Below are 18,401 nucleotides of genomic sequence, written 5' to 3'. Positions count from 1 at the left end.
ACTGGAATCTTCTGGACTGCTGGTACATTGTAGATATTTGGTTTCTCATGTGGAAGGACTAATTGTCTGGCCCACCTGGCAGTGGAGACTGATCAGGGTGGAAAGAGATGGAACGTGTGTGTGTTTGTGTTCATGCATGTGTTTATGTGTGTGTGCTTGGCTTGTGTGAGTGTGTGTGTGTGAATGTCTGTGTGTAAGTGTTGTTTTTGTGTGTGTGTTTACGTGTGTGTTTGTGTGGGTATGTGTGTGTGTGTGTGTGTATAAGGTATCCAGGACTAGCCAGGCTCTGACAGCTTCATCATGGCCGTCACTCAGAGACAGAGCCCCCTGCCTGGGCTCCTCTTACCCCTCACCTGTCAGCCTGCTGCTCCCTGACCTTTCTCCCCCCCCCCCCCCCCACTTCCCTCCCCTCTGGCCCTTCCCTCCTGTCACATCTGACATTTTCCCGGACGGAGAGAGAAAGAGAGAGAGAGAAAGAGAGAGAGGAAATTGGATGCATTCTGTATGAGCATGTGGAATTTCCTTTCTGCGAGCCGACAAACAGCAGTTGGACTGTTGTGCGTGACAACCATGTACACAGGCACACACACACTTTATGTATTTACTATTAATATCCATGAAATTACACGAGTCACACGATTGATCATCTTTCCATGGAACGATGTATTCACAGGATTATTTGATATTCCTCCTCTCACTTCTTCCCTGCAAAAAAAAATAAAACCAGACCCTCTCCACTAGATGGCGCTGGTGTGACACCAGCTCGTGGATTTAGCTGAGACTGCTGAAATAAGTCCCAATATGATCAGCCTCAAACCAAATACTTTCCCTCTCAGATAAATCCTGACCCAGTTTCCTGGGGATGGCTGGGCTCTGTTCAGTACAGGCCCACCGTACCCCGCTGGGTCCGAGCCGGATGGCTGTCAGGCAGACCTGGAACGAGGGTGTATTGTTCCCTGGTAAAGGTGCTGAGATCAGCTGAGAGGATCAGCCGGAGCCCATCGGAGTCTTTGATGTTCATAATGCGCCCCCTCAGGCCAGTTCCACACGCCTCGGCTGGATCGACCGGGATGAGGGGAGGCGGAGCAGCGAAACCCAAATATGCTTTTCATTAAGATGAAGGAGAAGCAGGAGCTGGTTTCTACTGTCACACAACGTGTGTGCTTGTGTGAGTCTGTGTGTGTGAAAGAGAGAGAGATCAATAGTATCAGCGGTAACGACCACCTGTGGTCATGCTGGATAGGCCTCTCCTTCTCCCCCTCCATCTCCTCCTCTACCTTCTCATCCCCCTCCATCTCCTCCTCTACCTTCTCATCCTCCCCTCCACCTCATCTTTTACCTTCTCATCCTCCTCCTCCAACTCCCCTACCCCCTCATCCAACTCCTCCTTCTCTTCCATCTTCTCCTCATCCACCTCCTTCTCTTCCATCTTCTCCTCATCCACCTCCTTCTCCTCCATCTCCTGCTCCTTCGTCAGCCTCCCTCTGCCCAGACCATTCCATCCTGCCATAGCAGGATGCTTGTCCAATGGAATGCTTCCGCTTGAGCCCAGTGTTGTGTAGGCCACTGTTGTTTCTCAGCGTGAGGGCCAGCCCAGGTGAGGCAGAGAGGGCCTGGCCTGGAGAACAAGTCAGGATTCATACACTCACACACTGAAGAATGACTGCCTTGTGTCCCACTAGGAAGGACTGACAGAGCAGGAAAACTGAGAGAGGCTGGAAGGGGAGAAAGAGAGAGAGTGTGTGTGAGAAAGAGAGTGGGGGAGAGAAGAAGAGAGGGGGGTGGTAAGAGAGAGAGAGAAAGAGTTGATAGAGAGGGGGGTTGAGAGAGAGAGATAGGGTGTGAGAGAGTAAGAAAGTGAGGGGGGTTGAGAGAGAAAGAGAAGGTGAAAGAGAGGGGGATTTAAGAAAGGTGGGTAAAGGGGGAGGAGAGAGAGAGCAAAAAAAAGTGAAAAGGGAGGAGAGGAGGAACTAGAGGAACACTGTGTCAACACAGTATGTGACACATGCCATTGTCCCTGAGAGAGAGAGAGGGTCGGGGGAAAAGTAGGGTCAAACTAAATGAGAACAGAGAGAGAGAGAGAGAGAGAGAGAGAGAGAGAGAGAGAGAGAGAGAGAGAGAGAGAGAGAGAGAGAGAGAGAAACTAAGAGGGATAGAGTTAAAGGAAAAGAGAGAGTGCAGGAGAGAGGGAGAGAGATTCCCCGGCACGGCAGCCAGTGACCACGGAGCGTGCAGCCCCCCCACCCCTCCTCGCTCTCTGTTCGTCCTCCAGCAGTCCCCCTCTCCTCTCCTGTCTGGCAGCGGCGTGTGCTGAAGACTGGAGTAGCGTCCCTCTGAGTTCTCCCTTCCTCCAGGCGTGGAATGCAGATCTAGCCTCAGGTACCGTAAACCTCCATCGGGCATTGTTACCTGGATTATTATGGGATTAAGGACTCTGATTGAGTGACTGGTTGGTTGGCGGGCTGCCTGGCTGATTGACTAGGAGAATGCTGGGGTGTGAATGAGGCCAGGTGTCAGACAATGCTGGCTGTGTTTGCTGTGTGGAGGATGTGTATCTGTCATCAGGAGTGTGGGCTTTGTGATCTCCTCTGTCGGCATGTCAGGAGTTGTTGTTGACTAGTTCCTGTCTTGTGTGGCTTTGGTTCAGTAAACAGAGAGGTGAGGTGAATGGAAGGATCAGGTCAGATTGAGACGTGTTGGTACATGTACTGTATAAGATTTACACAAAACGTCAGCTGTCACTTAGACATTCCAACTCTTCACTTTGAAGGTTTCAATGTTGGAGTTGTTTTTTGTTTGTTGCAACACTGTGCTTATTATTGGACGTGGTGTGTCCTTGGACAATCAGACACACACAGAAAATACCCACACGACTGAAGACACAACAAGTGCAACAGACAAAGCAGACACATTTGACATTGGAAGCATGACATAGTGGGAGAGGGTGAGAGGGAGAGAAAAAGAGGGAGAAAGGATGTAGAGAAAGGGAGAGGGGAGACAGAGGAGAGGGAGAAAGGCAGCGAGAGAGGAGAGGTAGGGAGAGAGAGAGAGAGAGAGAGAGAGAGAGAGGGGGAGAGAGAGAGAGAGAGAGGGAGAGAGAGAGAGAGAGAGAGAGAGAGGGAGGGAGAGAGAGAGAGAGAGAGAGAGAGAGAGAGAGAGAGAGAGAGAGAGAGAGAGAGAGAGAGAGAGAGAGAGAGAGAGGAGAGAGAGAGAGAGAGAGAGAGGGAGGGAGGGAGAGACCGTTTAAACAGGGAGTGAGGGCAGGAACAGACCTGTTACTGAGGAAGCAGTCTCTTATTGCCACGTTAGTTCCTTCCTCAACACTGGAGGCTATTCACTGCGCGTGTGTGTGTGTGAGGGTGTGTGTGTCTGTACATGTGCATAAAGAGAAGAGAATTAACACAATGTTTCATACATGTATGAGATATGTCAAATGATTTTGTATATGTGAGAAAGTGCACATACAGTATATGTGTGATTATGTGTGTGTGTCTGTGTCTGAGGAAGAGAGACAGAGAGAAAGTGGGAGAGACTCCCAGCAGTTTGAGCCATGTGATCAGCCATATTGAGATCCTGGCTGAGAGAAGGCAGCTCCCAGACTTGAACAGTGATAATAAGTCCTTTGTTATGTGAGCTCATTCTGTTCTCACAGTAATCAGGCCAGAGTAGTACTCCTGCTGCACTCTCTCGATCACTCTGTAGCTCTCTCTCTCTCTCTCTCTCTCTCTCTCTCTCTCTCTTGCTCTCCTACTCACTCGCTCTCTCTCACCCTCATTCTCTTTCTCTCTAAAACCGTCAGCCTCTCCCTCGATGCCTCTTTTCTTCACTTCCCTCTCTTCCTACCCCTTCTTCCTCTTCCATGTCACTCTCTCTCTCTCTCTCTCTCTCTCTCTCTCTCTCTCTCTCTCTCTCTCTCTCTCTCTCTCTCTCCTCTCTCTCTCTCTCTCTCTCTCTCTCTCTCTCTCTCTCCCTGCTGACGTCTAATATGATGATGGAACACCAGGGTCTGCTGTCCTGTCAAACAGCTCCTCAGACTGCAGACCTTCAACAGCTGCAACATCTGCTGTGCATACTGTCCTTCTGCCTGCCCGCCCGCCTGGCCGCCTGCCCGCCTGCCTGTCTGTCTGCTGTGTCTGTCTGCTGTGTCTGTCCTGTCTGTCTGTCTGCTGTGTCTTTCTGTCTGCCTGTCTGTCTGCTGTGTCTTTCTGTCTGCCTGTTTGTCTGTCTGCTGTGTCTGTCTGCTGTGTCTTTCTGTCTGCCTGTCTGTCTGTCTGTCTGTCTGTCTTTCTGTCTGTTGGTTTGTCTGCCTGTCGGTCTGCCTGTCTTTCCAACAGTCTGTCTGTCAATCTGTTAGATGGATGAATAGATGGAGTGTGGCAAAAGGGAAGTAGATGGAAAGAGAGGGAAGGAGAGAGGAGGAGACCTCTTAAGGTCTCTGGCTGTTTATCAATCCATGTTTTTTTTCCGTTCTTGTGTTCTTGCAAACTCGTTTGACGTCATCTTTCATTGCCCAAGTATGGTTCCAATCCAAAGAACACAAGTCACCAAGAACGCCAAAAGTACCCAGAAATGTTCTTGATCCGCCCCTTCTATCGAGGATGCATCGGATGGTGACTTGGTCAGCAAGAACACATCTGATTTCCAAGAAGTCATTGCAAGAACACAAGCATCTCAAATTGTTCTCACGTCTTCGCGGTCTTGAAAGACCGTTCTCGCAAGACGCTTGGAAAGAACGTTCTTCTCAAGACGCTTGGAAAGAACGTTCTTCTCAAGAACGCAAGTACATTCTTAGCGTTCTTCGGATTGATAAACAGCCTGTGTTTCTGTCCCCCTCATTTCCTCCTTCCATCCTTCCATCCTTTCATCCTTCCATCCTCTCATCCTTCCATCCTTCCATCCTTTCATCCTTCCATCCTTTTATTCCCTCTTTCATCTCCCGCCTGAAGGCGGAAGAAGTTCGTCCCAGACAAAGACATAATCATTCTCAGACCCCTTTCTACTTCCTCTGCAATCTGTTTCTCACTCCTTCCATCACAATCTGTTTGCTGTCTGGCAATAGTTGATGATGATGTTGAAGATGTTACCCACCCATCTATTGTTGCCCCTGGCGATGGTGCCATGTCAGATTGAGGAGGACTGTTGTCCTGCCTCATGTCGTCATAGTAACGGGCGTGTTCGACGGGCTGTTGTTGTGTTGTTGTTGCATGTACTATTAAAGACCAGCATGTACCAGACCAGTATGTACCAGCATAGGCCAGTATATGGTCTATCAAGGACCAGTACCACATCAGTTTGGACCAATCCAGTATGGACCAGCAAAACCAGCAGTATGGCCTAGTATGAAGCCAGTATGGCCCAGTGCGGACCAGTCCAGCCCCTCCTCTCAGAGGGATTACCAGGCTGAAAGAAGCTCTTTGTTCCGGCCGAGCTGAACGCCTCCCTTCTCCCTGTGTCTGGAAACAAACACACAGAGTCAACGGAACGACTGAGTAAAGGCCGCTCTGAATACCGTAGCGTTCCATGTAGCCCCCCCCCCCCCTCCTTACCCCCTCCATGTTACAAGGACCGCTGGGGTCATGGAGAGAGACTGAGTCACTCCAGACCAGCAGTCAACCAAGTCTTGAGAGTGCTCCAGCTCTGCTCTGTATCTGTGCCTGGGTTAAGCATCAGTGTGTGTGTGTGTGTGTGTGGGTGTGTGTGTGTGTGTGTGTGTGTGTGTGTAAAGGAGTCAGAGAGAGCAGGTGGTGTGTTTAGTTGGCTGCTGAGAATGGCGTTTTTCCAGCAGTCCTTGCTGTCGGACAACATGAGTGTGTTTGTGTACGTGTGTATGTGTATGTGTGTGTCTGTCTGTGTGTGAGTGTGTATGTGAGCCAGAGGATTTCTACTGCTGGACCATGTGGCACTTCCACACTCCAGAGGTCATTGGAGTGTCAGAGACCCCCCGTCTGTGTCCAGGCAGAAGGACCACAGAAATCAGATCAGCCAGGACAGGGATTCTAACCTCTGCCTTTAGGGACATGTTAATATGTCAGAGGTGGCATCCTTTCAGTCTGAACAGCAGACCCTTGAGTGAGGAAGCAACTCCAGACTATTGAGACACGTCCAGATCTTGTTCTCTTCTCGGGGGGGAATCAGCCTCTGGCCTTGGCCTCAGCCCACAGGAAGTGCTCTGGCCTGACAGGAAGTCCAGTTATAGTGACACTCAGGAACGGTGGTGTCGGCGGTGTCCTGGCTCTGTGTTTGTCATCTTCTTCCTGTCTCTGTCACGCGCTGCTTCCTGCCTCCACTCCTCCTGAGATTCCTGTCTTATCTGCAGGACAACAAACACACAACCACACAACCACACAACCACACAACCACACACCCACACACCCACACACACTCACTCACACAGGCGCACACGCACACACACATTCACGCACACACACATGCTGGGAGGCAGAAGTGTCTGTTCTCTGTGACTTGTAATCAGGGGTCAAAGGTCAACTCCTAAGAGACAGAAGAGGAACAGAGGGAGGATGAGAAGAAAGAGAAGAGGAGGAGTGAGAGAGGGACGGAGGTGAAAGAGAATCCTTTGAAGCCCCATACCTTCCATAACCCTCATTATGACCTGCAGTAAAAAATATAATTTCCATGATTCTAAAACAGATGTTTTGAATGAATGAAGAGGCATGCATACGTCATGACAAAAGCCCCGTTAGCAGAATGAGACCAGCTTTAAGAAGAGTTGAACAGTTTCTAGACCACTAGAGCAGCACTAGACCAGACCTCAGAGCCATCTCCAGGGCCCCTCGCTACAGACCTCACAGCTATAGTGTCTGAAAATATAAACACATACGTTGGCGGTTTCAGAGGATAACTATTCCATGGATGGGTGTTGCCAACTTGTGTCCTTTATATAAGCTGCTTCGTATACCACACTGAAATTGGCTTGCCTCTCCCTCCCTTCCCTCCCATCCACTCCCAATCCCACTCCCACTCATAAATGTGGTTGTTGCTTTGAGCTAAATTAACTTCTGGCTGTGTTCTGCATTCCATGAAACAAACAGTTTAGATTGGTGTGTCTCTGTGGAGGTTCAGATGTATGACAACAGCCTGTTTTGGTCGCTGATGTTGTGTTCCTTCCAGATATTTCCTATCATGATGATGCTGGTAGCCGAGCAGTGGTTAAGCGTTGCTACAATGCTCAGCTCATAAAACCATGTCACCAGCGGCTTTAACCCTCCAACATTATTGCAACACCACACAGAAGATGCGGGTCATTCTTCATTTAGGTTCGGGCCGTTTGGTTCATTGTCTCTTGTTTGTTCGTTCTCTCGTATCCGGGGCCTGGCCGGTTCATGACTTACTCCCACTGTGTCATTCTGCACATTTCTGTGGTCTGCTTCTAAAACAGAAGGTGTCATTTGACCTGCCACAGCCACATTCAAACACTGAGGGACACAGCAGAATGGAACTACTGTATAACCATAACCACACACCTTCAATGCCTGTGTGTGTGTGTGTGTGGGGGTGTCAGTGAGTGTGTGTGCGTCAGTGAGTGTGTGGGTGAGTGTCTGAGGGAGTGTTTGTGTGTTAGTGAGAATAGATGTGTGTGTGTGTGTGCTCCACTGGTGCTCAGTGTGAGTTCCCAGAGACTGAAGACACAGAGGGGGTCACAGACGTTTCTAATGAAGAGAAACTCTAGTCTGGAGGAGTCTCCCATGTTACCAGGGCTGTGAGGAGAGGAGCAGTGACATCAGCTAGATAGATGGTTGCTTCTCCAGCTCCTAACTCAAGAATAAACAGACTCAGCCATGACCTCACCAGGAAGACCATCCAATGATCTCATCAGCTCATCTTATCTGCCCTTCTCTGCTCCTCTGGAGTCTTAGATTCTGCAGAAACACTATGGAAACACTGTTGTGTCTGTGTGTCTGCGTGTGTGTGAGTGGGAAAAAGAGAGACAGAGTGAGAGAGACAGAGGGAGGTAGAGAGAGAAGAGAGGGAGAAAGAAAGAAAGACAGAGTTCCAGGCCTGTCCAGCAACAAGGCCTGTTGTTAGGAGAATCTCCATCTGTGTGTGTGTCTGCTGTCGGCTCCTGCGGCCGCCCATCAGGCTGGTATGTGTATCTTGGTTCACCTGGACATGCTCAGACAGGCTCCGCCGCTCAAACGGGAGCAGGGAGAGAGACCGTCGACCGGGGGGGGGGGGGGGGGGGGGGGGGGGACTACAGCACGGAGAGAGAAGAAAGGACAAAAGAGAGAAGAGGCCAGTGAGAGAGGACAGCAGGTCGAGAGACATCGTCTTAGCAGCAGACGGAACAGGCGGGAGAGGAGAAAGGAAAGGAAGGAGAGAGAGAAAGAGGGGGAAGAACAGAAGAGTGAGGAAAGAGAAACTGGCTGGTCAGCTCAGCTAGTGGAGAGAGTGAGTGCTGCTGTGAGTGCTGCTCTCTGTGTGCTGAGCTCGTCTGGGAGAAGCTGACAGTGACTCTACTATGGAGGCTCTTTACCTACTGGACAACTGGAGACAGGTAACCACACCTGTCAGGGACAGGAAAGCAGAGTTCCTCCAGACCCAGCGTCCAGTAGGTCTAGTTGAAACTCTTGCATAGGTTTTTGTGTTTGTGTCTTTCGTTCTTTGGGGATCGTGTGGATGTTTCCTGAGGACCAGCAGGCAGGAGGATCTGCAATGTGAAGGCGGTCAGGGTGAATGTGATGAGGCAGAGCTTTGGGAGAGCTCCCTAAATCTGTTTTTCAGAAGAAGGGAACATCAGAAACATATTTTCCAACCCCGAAGATGTTTAATTACCCTGGAAACACTCAGAGTTACGGCTGTGGTTGTGTGTTTTGTCGAGGTTTTTGTGCCCTAATGTGCCCACAAGCTTCTCCTATCTCACATAATGCCTGTTAAGTGTTTTCTCACATGTCGGCCGGTGATCTGGTCCACGCACATGGTCAAATATAGACATGGAACATTATTCACCAGCATCAACTTGTTGGCTGACATGGAGAGGAAAAACACCAAATCACTGAATAAGTGAAAAGGAATGTGTTGGATGCTGTGTGAGTGTGTGTGTGTGGAGAGAGATAGAGACAGGCTGACAGCCAGACTGCCGTGCAATGAATGTGTCAGACCTCCAGGGAAATCCACCCTATAATGAGTGTGTGTGTGTGTGTTTCCCTTGGCTCAGGAGTGTGTGTGTTTGTATGTGTGTGTGTCTGCATGCATGCATGCGAGTGTGTGCATGCGGTCACATGTCTGCATGCATGCATTTGAGTTTGTGAGTTTGTGTGTTTGTGTGGTGTGTTTAGCGCAAGCTGAGAGGAGATTATCGGCTGTGTGTTTACAAAGCCTGTCTCCAACGTGTGTGTTCAGTGTGGTGGTGGTGTGTGTGTGGTGGTCCCAGTCAGGACTGCCTACGTCTGCGTCATTGTGAAATGTGTGTGTGTAGGTGTGTGTGTGTTACCATAAGCCCTGTGCATTTACATGTTTGTTTGCCATGTGGCCAGTCAGCAGAAGCTTCCAATGTTCTCTAGGTTCTCAGGCCAGAGTACAGACTCACAGGTGTGTGTGTGTGTTGTCAACAGGATATCCATGTGTCAGAGGGAGGGATTGATAACCCAGTGGACATGGACAGCCTGAACCGGAACGTTCCACCAGAGTGTGTTCGTCAGAGCCACCAGGTCCTACAGGTGAGATGGTGCACAACACTGCTACAATTCTTTCCTTCCTTCTTTCTTTTCTTTCTATCTTTTTCTTTCTTTCCTTCTACTTTTCTGTGAAAAGTAGTTCCTTTTGTCCTTCCTTTTGTTTTCCCAGGCTGAGTTACCAGGTTTGATAAGAGGACAGTTCAAGGCCCCCTAAGACTGGATAACCAAAACAATAGGGTTGTTAACAACAAGTTCCAACTGCTGCATGTAAATCCCTGCAGTAGAACTTGTGTTTTCCTGTTTTCCTGTTTTCCAGACACTACATCAGTCTATGAGACAGCTGAATCATCACCTGTGACACTCACATACGATAAAACTAACCATGACCATAAGCAGGTGGTGAAAAGTGTTTAAACAGACAGTGTCAGCAAATTACATACACACACACATTCATACAAACACTTACATCTCCTGCAATGCTACAAATGTAGAACTGGAGAAATGGATAGAGAGAGTACGAGAAAGAGAGAGAGGGAGAGACAGAGGGAGAGAGCAACATTGAGAAACAGGAAACAAAGAGAGAGAGACAGAGCAAAAGAGAGATGGTGGGACAGAGGGAGAGAGAGAAAAAAAGAAGGCGAGAGAGAGATAGAATTGGGCAGTCATGTCCCTGACAGCCACAGGGGAGCAGCATTATCCTGCAGATTATCACAAACTCCCTCTTCTCTCATCTCTAAAGTCTCTCATCTCTACAGTCTCTCATCTCTACAGTCTCTCATCTTTACAGTCTCTCATCTCTACAGTCTTTCATCTTTACAGTCTCTCATCTCTACAGTCTCTCATCTCTACAGTCTCTCATCTTTACAGTCTCTCATCTCTAAAGTCTCTCATCTCTACAGTCTCTCATCTCTACAGTCTCTCATCTTTACAGTCTCTCATCTCTACAGTCTCTCATCTCTACAGTCTCTCATCTTTACAGTCTCTCATCTCTACAGTCTCTCATCTCTACAGTCTCTCATCTTTACAGTCTCTCATCTCTACAGTCTCTCATCTTTACAGTCTCTCATCTCTACAGTCTCTCATCTCTACAGTCTCTCATCTTTACAGTCTCTCATCTCTACAGTCTCTCATCTTTACAGTCTCTCATCTCTACAGTCTCTCATCTCTACAGTCTCTCATCTGTACAGTCTCTTATCTCTACATTCTCTCATCTCTACAGTCAATCTCGCAGCCTCCCAGTCTATCAACCTCCCAGCCTTCCAGCCTCTCATTCCCTCAGCCTCCCAGCCTTTCTACCTCTCTGCCCCTCTGCCCCCCCCCCCCCCCCACACACACACACACACACTAGTATATGTCTGGTATAGACTCTGGTATAGACTTGATAACCCAGGCCAAGCCACCATGCTCTACCACCCAGAGAAGCTGCCTTAGAGACTTGTCTGCCAACAATAGAGCCGGCGTCTCTACTCCCATTTAGACCAGAGAAGAGGAAACTCTGGACACTTCGGAGGGTTCTCCATGACGCTACATGCTCATCTACAGAGCTGATCTACAGAGCGCATCTCAGCGTGGGCTCCAACATCTGCAGAGTCTCTTAATTGCAGCCCTCAGTTTGTCTTCCATTTTTTTTCTGGCGGGTGCCGTTACCATGACAACCCTCCTCTCTCGCTGTGCCGGCGGACCGTGATGGCGTTTCGCTCCATGGGGGGAGGGGGGGGGGGGGGGGGGCTCACACACACTCTCTCACTGTGTAACCAGCCATATGTAAACAGCACACGGGGCCAGCTGGGGTAATAACTGGGTGTAGTGACACAGAGAATACATTCATGGACTCCTTCAGCCTGCCTGATAATTTAGAGAGGAGAGAACTTAAAGAGGAGATTAAAAAAACTGATAAACTCAGGTTAACTGCCATTTTGTTAACAGCGCAAAATCTTGGCTAACTGCTCCTGAATAGCAGGGTTGGACAAACAAAGTTTTGTTTCACAGATGCAATGTTACAGGTGGTAGGACAGGAGGGAAGTCACCCTGTTGTAGATCTGACAGAGGTCTTCCTGAACACATTGTCTGAACTAAGAGAGGTCAGAGTTCAATGCTTCTCTACTGTCATGCTGAACACATTAATACACTCTATAAACTGATGCACCCAATGAAAAATACACTCCTGAAAGGCAATCTGTTCTATGTAATTCCTAACATTTATAATGGGACTAATTGTCTGTCTGTCTCTCTGCCTGTCTCTCTGTCTGTCTGCCTGTCACTCAATATTTCTGTCTGTCTGCCCTTCCATCTTTCTGTGTGTCTGCCTGTCTGTCTGCTGTTCCATCTCTAGAGTACTCCTCTGGACCTGATTGAGACTGGGAAGGGGTTGAAGTTCCAGGCGGAGCGCCCCCATCTGGTGAGCCTGGGTAGTGGTCGCCTCAGCACAGCCATCACCTTGCTGCCCCTCCCTGAAGGTGACCACACTCCACCTCCCTCTCCCAGTGTGTGTGTGTGTGGGTGTCTGTGGGTGTGTGTGTGTACATGTGTGTGTGTGTGTGGGTGTGTGTGTCTGTGGGTACCTGTGTGTGTCTGTGGGTGTGGGTGTGTGTGTCTGTGGGTGTGTGCATAGATGTGTATGTGTGTGATGAGAAGTTAAGGCTAACTATTATTTTAACGTGAAGTGAACAAATGTTCTCCATTTCACTCTGCTTTCCTTCAGTTTTCTGCATTGAGGCATAATGTATGTGTGCATGTATGTGTGTGTGTATGTGTGTGTGTCATGATGAGTGCCCACAAACTAATATGTGTGTGTGTGTGAGAGAGAGAGAGTATGAGCGTGTGTGTGTTTGTGTGCGATGAGTTCACACTATCTAACATGCTCATGTGAAGTGAGTGTGTGTGATGGGTTCACACGTGGTGCTGGATACTTCCTGTCCTCCTCAACAAGGACAGCCCTGTCTGCACTGCTGCTCTGCCTCAGTAAATTCCACACACCAGCCCTTGGGGAACGCAGACAAAATGAAGCACGGACACCAAAGTTTGCACGCAAGCACACACACACACACAGGCACACACTGGCACACGCACACAAGCTTAAACACACACACACACATACAGACGTTCACACGCACACACTGGGACCCAGGCGCACACACTGGGACCCAGGCACACACACTGGGACACAGGCACACACACTGGGACACAGGCACACACACTGGGACCCAGGCACACATACTGGGACCCAGGCACACACACTGGGACCCAGGCACACATACTGGGACCCAGGCACACACACTGGGACCCAGGCACACATACTGGGACCCAGGCACACATACTGGGACCCAGGCACACACACTGGGACCCAGGCACACATACTGGGACCCAGGCACACACACTGGGACCCAGGCACACACACTGGGACACAGGCACACACACTGGGACCCAGGCACACACACTGGGACACAGGCACACACACTGGGACACAGGCACACACACTGGGACCCAGGCACACACACTGGGACCCAGGCACACACACTGGGACCCAGGCACACACACTGGGACACAGGCACACATACTGGGACCCAGGCACACATACTGGGACCCAGGCACACACACTGGGACACAGGCACACACACTGGGACACAGGCACACATACTGGGACACAGGCACACACAGTACTCTCCATCAGAAGGTGTGATATGACGTGACCCTGCTGCCACCTCTATTTCTGACCGTGTGCTGTCATTGTGTAACTCCTGTCCGTCTGCCCATTTGTTTGTCCATCTGTCCGCCTGTGTGTCTCCATCTCTGTCCGTCTTGCCGATGGCCCACAGTGAGATTCATGTTCAGGGTCCTGTGTGTGTGTGTGTCTGTGTCCAAGGTAGATGGGGGAGGATCACACTCTGCCGTGACATTCTGTTGGGTTTTCTCTCCTCGTCTGCTGACTCAGAGCCGACGAGGGCGGACTGGTCCCCGGTGTGTGGTGTGTGTGTGTGTGTGTTGGGATTTTGTCTATGGTAGTGTTTTTGTGTCTGCATACTTGTACAGTATGTGCATGTGTCAGTGTTTGTGTTATGTTCAGAGTATGTGTGTGTGCTCAGATGTGTCTGTGTGTTGTGTGTGTGCATGTGCAGGCTCGTGGGTGTGTGTCGGTACTGAGGTATGGTCCCAGAGAGGTTTACCTTGGTTGCCAGATTCAACATGTTACTGTGACACAGGGGCCCGGGTAGGGGCAAGGGGCCTGGGCTGGGGGCTGTGGGCTGGGCTACTGGGGTCCAGAGGGCTGGGGGCTGAGGGGTAAGGGGTATCCATCCTCACCTTTTACAACTAACTTTCTAACTGAACTATCCCTATAATAGTTACTGTATATACACACAAATATACAATGCATATCTTGTCATAGCAGCAGTGTAACTGTAAAAGATAAGATGTTGGTGTTCATGTATTAAGGTGTGTTTGTGTTTGTACCCCCCAGGAAGAACCACGCTGGGTCATGGCCCCATGGACATCAGCATCCAGGGGCCAGGGTTGGCAGCCCAGCACTGCTACATAGAGAACCGAGGAGGGCTCATCACCCTCCACCCCTGTGGAAACACCTGCGCCATCGATGGCCTCTCAGTCACCCAGCCCACACGCCTGTCTCAAGGTCTCTGTCTCTGTCTCTGTGTCTGTGTCCTCCCTCCTCCCTCCCTCCCCTCCCCTCCTCGCCTCTCCTTTCCAAATTCTTAGTGACTCATTCCCAAGTTAGACTGTTTTGATTGGTCGTGGCTCACAAACTCGGAGGCTAATGTTTCACCGGGTCACAAAGAACAACAACCAGCCTTGTCTGTTTGTCGTGACCATGAGTGTATCAGTGGGAGATCAATAGCTGTTAGTGGCTGTCTAAGCAGCTTCTCCAGCCCCCAGAGAGATGGGGGAGGGAGCCCCAGGAAGGAAGGGTGTGTGATATCTACCCAGAGCCTGGAGCTTCTTACCCCACCTAGACCTGGCTCAGCTATCTGTTCCTGGAGGGGGTGCTGGTCTAATTAACTGTTAATGTGTTACCTCCACAGTCAGCTTAACTCGACCCACACAGGCACACACACACACGCATGCACACAAATACAAACACACACACACACAACAGAGTCTGTGACTTATTGATGATCCCTTTAAAGCCTTCTAGCTCCAGGCTGGTTCACTGTTTGTGACTGAATTAATTAATAGATGAATGAATAGTTGAAAGAATGGATGGATGAATATATGAATGTAAATGAATGGATGTACAAACAAACAAATGAATGAATCTCTAATTGAGTCAGAAGAGTTGGATAGCAGATAGCGTTTGTTTGTGTTGAAGATAACAACCAGCCTGAACCCTGGCCCTGAGAACTACCTTGCTAAGAAAAGTTGACAGTGTGTGTGTGTGTTATGCAAGTGTTGCAGATGTGAGCATGGTCTTGTGTGAGAGCTGCTGGTGTGTGACTTGAGCGTGTGATGTATGTGTGTGTGTGTGTGTGATTAGAGCGTGACACTAGTCATGATTAGTCATAGCTCTCACAGGAAGCTGCTGCTGCTCAGCTCATCCCTGGAATCCTGGAATTACCCTGAAGTTGGGGGTTCTGGTCTCTGTCAGCCCTCTATCTACATTCCTGTCTGTCTGTTCTTTTGTCTTTGTCTTTCTAAACTGTATGTCTGTCTGTCTGTTTATCTGTCTGCCTGTCCATCTGTCATGTGTATGTCTGTCAGTGTATATCTTTCTGTACATTTATTTGCCTGCCTCTCCATCTGTCAATATATCTGTTCATCTTTTTATCTGTTAGTCTGTACACCTGCCTGCCTGTCCATCTGTCTGTGTATGTGTCTACCTATCTGTTTAACTGCCTGCCTTCCTGTCCATCTGTCTGTGTATGTGTCTACCTATCTGTTTAACTGCCTGCCTGTCCATCTGTCTGTGTATGTGTCTACCTATCTGTTTATATGTCTGCCTGTCTGTCTGCTGCTGGCCTCCAAACCTGCATTCTGTACTGAGAAACCTGAGCATGCAAACTGCTATAAATACCCCCCTCTCTTACCCCGGGACAGGTCTCTCCATACCCCTCTTTAAAGCCAGAGTAACGGCCGTGAGGAAGAAGAGGGGGATCTTCATCAGGGTAACAGGGAGAGCTGTGGTCCAGTCTGGGAGGACAGGGTGTGTCAGTGATGGGGGAAGATGTTGGTATTCGGTGATAAGGAGGACGGGATCTCTCACTCAGTGGGTCCTCCTGAGGTTTCTTCCATTTTTCTCTTTGACAGTTTTTGGGGAGTTTGTCTTTGTCTTCTCTGGGGGTCGAGGTTGGTTGTAGACAGGGGGGGTCGAGGTTGGTTGAAGACAGGGGCATTGGGGGTTTTTCACACTTGAAATCGACAAATGTGTCCCCGCCACTTTTGACTAAGAATAGAAACGGCTGCATCCTCAGAAAAAAAAAGCTGTAAAAACGGTCTGTACATATAAATGTGCTTTGATTATTGCATCCTTTCTCTCTGTGTACGTTGGCCCAGCAGATTTGACAGGGACATGGAAAGCTGTATGGTACAGAGGGGAGGGGGTGAATCAGAGTGCGAATTATACAATGACAATCGGGGGGGTTACGATTACAGGTAAGAACGATATATAAATGTATCGACCCCCCCCCCCCCCCCAACCTGTTGTATTACCTCTTTTGGGGGGGTCCAAGTCTTAATTAAGGGGGTCAACCCCCCCCCAAACCCCCCCCGTAATTCGAACCCTGAGGTGAATGTGTCTGAATCATCAGAAGCAGAGCATGACTCCATGTCCCCAGGTGAAGGCTGGTTTAGTCAGTCAGTGTTGCACAATAAGGAAATTAGTGGAGAACATGACCGTCTTTAGGGAGAGACAGCTACTCGGCTCCCTGTGAAAGCACTGACTCAAGGCTCCTGCACCCCACCCCCCTCCCCCTTCACTCCCTCCTGCCGGCTCAACCCCCTTTCTCTCTTACTCTCCGGGGTGAGAAATTAGTTTGAGCCGGTGTCAGAGACAGCTGTTCAACTACCTTCCCCGCTGCCACGAGCCGCAGCAAACAGGCATACGTGTTGTGGAGTTTAGTGAAGCTTCCGTAGAGAAAGAAGGACAAGGACAATGAGCCGCGCGGCAGAACACAATGGACACAAAAGACTACGTTGAACTGTAAAACTAATACAGCACTGATTATGCGGTGGGGGCTTTTTCACGGAATCTTGGATCAACTAAAACGTTGCGGCTGCGTTGTTCTTTGCAAGCTAGCGGACAACTCCTTTCAGAACTCATAACGTGACGAAAACCAGGGTAATATTATCATAACAAAAGGGATCGCGTCAGTGAAGACCAGCATCACCACCCTCTTGTTCTTGCAACAATAATTTGCCGTATAGGAAAAACACGTGGCTTGTTTTAAAGGAGCGGTTGCGATGATACCAGCGGAGAGAGAGTGGAGATTCATTCATCAGATTTAAAGTAAGTGTTTTTTTTTTTATCATGAAATAATAATAAGCGCGTTTGAGAGGTTGAAAGACGGTTTCTAAATCCCCGCGTATCTTTTTTCTATGAATACACTGTGCGTGTAGACACAGCCTTAGCAGCATAGTCTTATTCATCATAAAGAAGCTGAATGAAACGTAGGCCTATTTAATTATATCAAATTTGATCAGATGCTGTACACATCCACACCTGAAAGTTTGATTCAAGGTGCACAACCTAAAAGGTTGCTCTACAACATGCACCAAAATACAGTACCAATGCCTTTAAAGACATGGCTCAGCTTAAACACGGGTTCAGACAGGCACAACCACATCTCTCAACCACTTGAAGACGGCTTACGTTCCGCCCCTGAACTAAACTAGAGGATACTTGTTCTGCGGTGTCTTTCTGCACATGCGACAGCTAATCCATCCCAACTTCCTCCTTCTTCACGTGAGGTCTGTTTATAACATTTACACTGGTCTAGAATGCCCTGGCAAAGACCTCGTGATGACAGAGCAGAGATAGCCCCTCGGTCTCTCCCTCTCTAGTCCTCTTTCTCTCTAGCTTCTGTTTCACAGCTATTCCTGGTGATCAGTGTGACCTAAGCATAGCTGGTAACCATGTCTGAGACTGGATATAGCCTTGTCCCCCACTCATACAGGCTATCTACCCACGCCCTGCTCTGTCCTCACTCTGTCAGGGGTGTAGGTTTGACTTGAAAGGTGTGCATGTGTTTGAGTGTGTGTGTGTGTGTGGTGGCAAATCTTTCCCCGATCACATACTGTGATTTAAAAAGTGAGTCAACAGTCAGACCAAAATATGAAAATACATTGGGGGCAGGGGCGTAGCCAGGACATTATTTCTGGGGGGGGGGGGGCAGCTCTGGCCAGTCTTTTATTTGGGGTGGCACTTGATTGTCAAAAACTGCTATTTTAAAACTCACACACTGCATCACTCAAAACAGCAGTTTTCTAAGTGGTTAGCTGCTAGTCTCCATTGAAGCGCTGTCAGAATGCAGGTACGTTGGTTTGTGTCTTGCGCTGTTGATGGCGGCGTGGCCCAACATGTTGCGAATATGGGGCTTAAAAATACTAATGCATTTATTTCAGCTTTATACCGTTTCTGTTCAGGAGGGTTTAAATTATTATTATTTTTTTTGTGAAGTTGGGGGGGGGCTGGCAGGGTGGCCATTCTCTGACCAATGGTGGCCGTGGCCCCCCCTGGCCACCACGTGACTACGCCCCTGATTGGGGGGACCCCCCCCCCCATTGGGTCGGTCAGCCAGGACACGTGGTATCGACCATATGTGT

At 49.3% G+C, this 18,401-nt stretch overlaps 1 protein-coding gene across 6 annotated transcripts in view; it reads left to right on the top strand.

The window, feature by feature from the left end:
- phldb1b (pleckstrin homology-like domain, family B, member 1b) overlaps positions 1 to 18,401 on the top strand; it is a 57,138-nt gene that overhangs the window by 1,790 nt on the left and 36,947 nt on the right. For 5 of the 6 annotated variants that reach the window (XM_062472516.1, XM_062472515.1, XM_062472514.1 and 2 more), the window contains exons 1-4: positions 8,227 to 8,512; positions 9,570 to 9,674; positions 11,965 to 12,088; positions 14,089 to 14,261. In XM_062472516.1, coding sequence (XP_062328500.1) covers positions 8,477 to 8,512; positions 9,570 to 9,674; positions 11,965 to 12,088; positions 14,089 to 14,261 — 438 coding nt within the window. In that variant the 5' untranslated portion in view covers positions 8,227 to 8,476. Of the gene's footprint in view, positions 1 to 8,226; positions 8,513 to 9,569; positions 9,675 to 11,964; positions 12,089 to 14,088; positions 14,262 to 18,401 lie in introns of those variants that run through there. The other variant, XM_062472511.1, reaches the window with a different exon arrangement.

This window comes from Osmerus eperlanus, chromosome 11, assembly GCF_963692335.1.
Source record: "Osmerus eperlanus chromosome 11, fOsmEpe2.1, whole genome shotgun sequence".
NCBI lineage: Eukaryota > Metazoa > Chordata > Actinopteri > Osmeriformes > Osmeridae > Osmerus > Osmerus eperlanus.
Note: the sequence above shows the minus strand (reverse complement) of the source record. Positions and strands in the feature narration are given on the sequence as shown.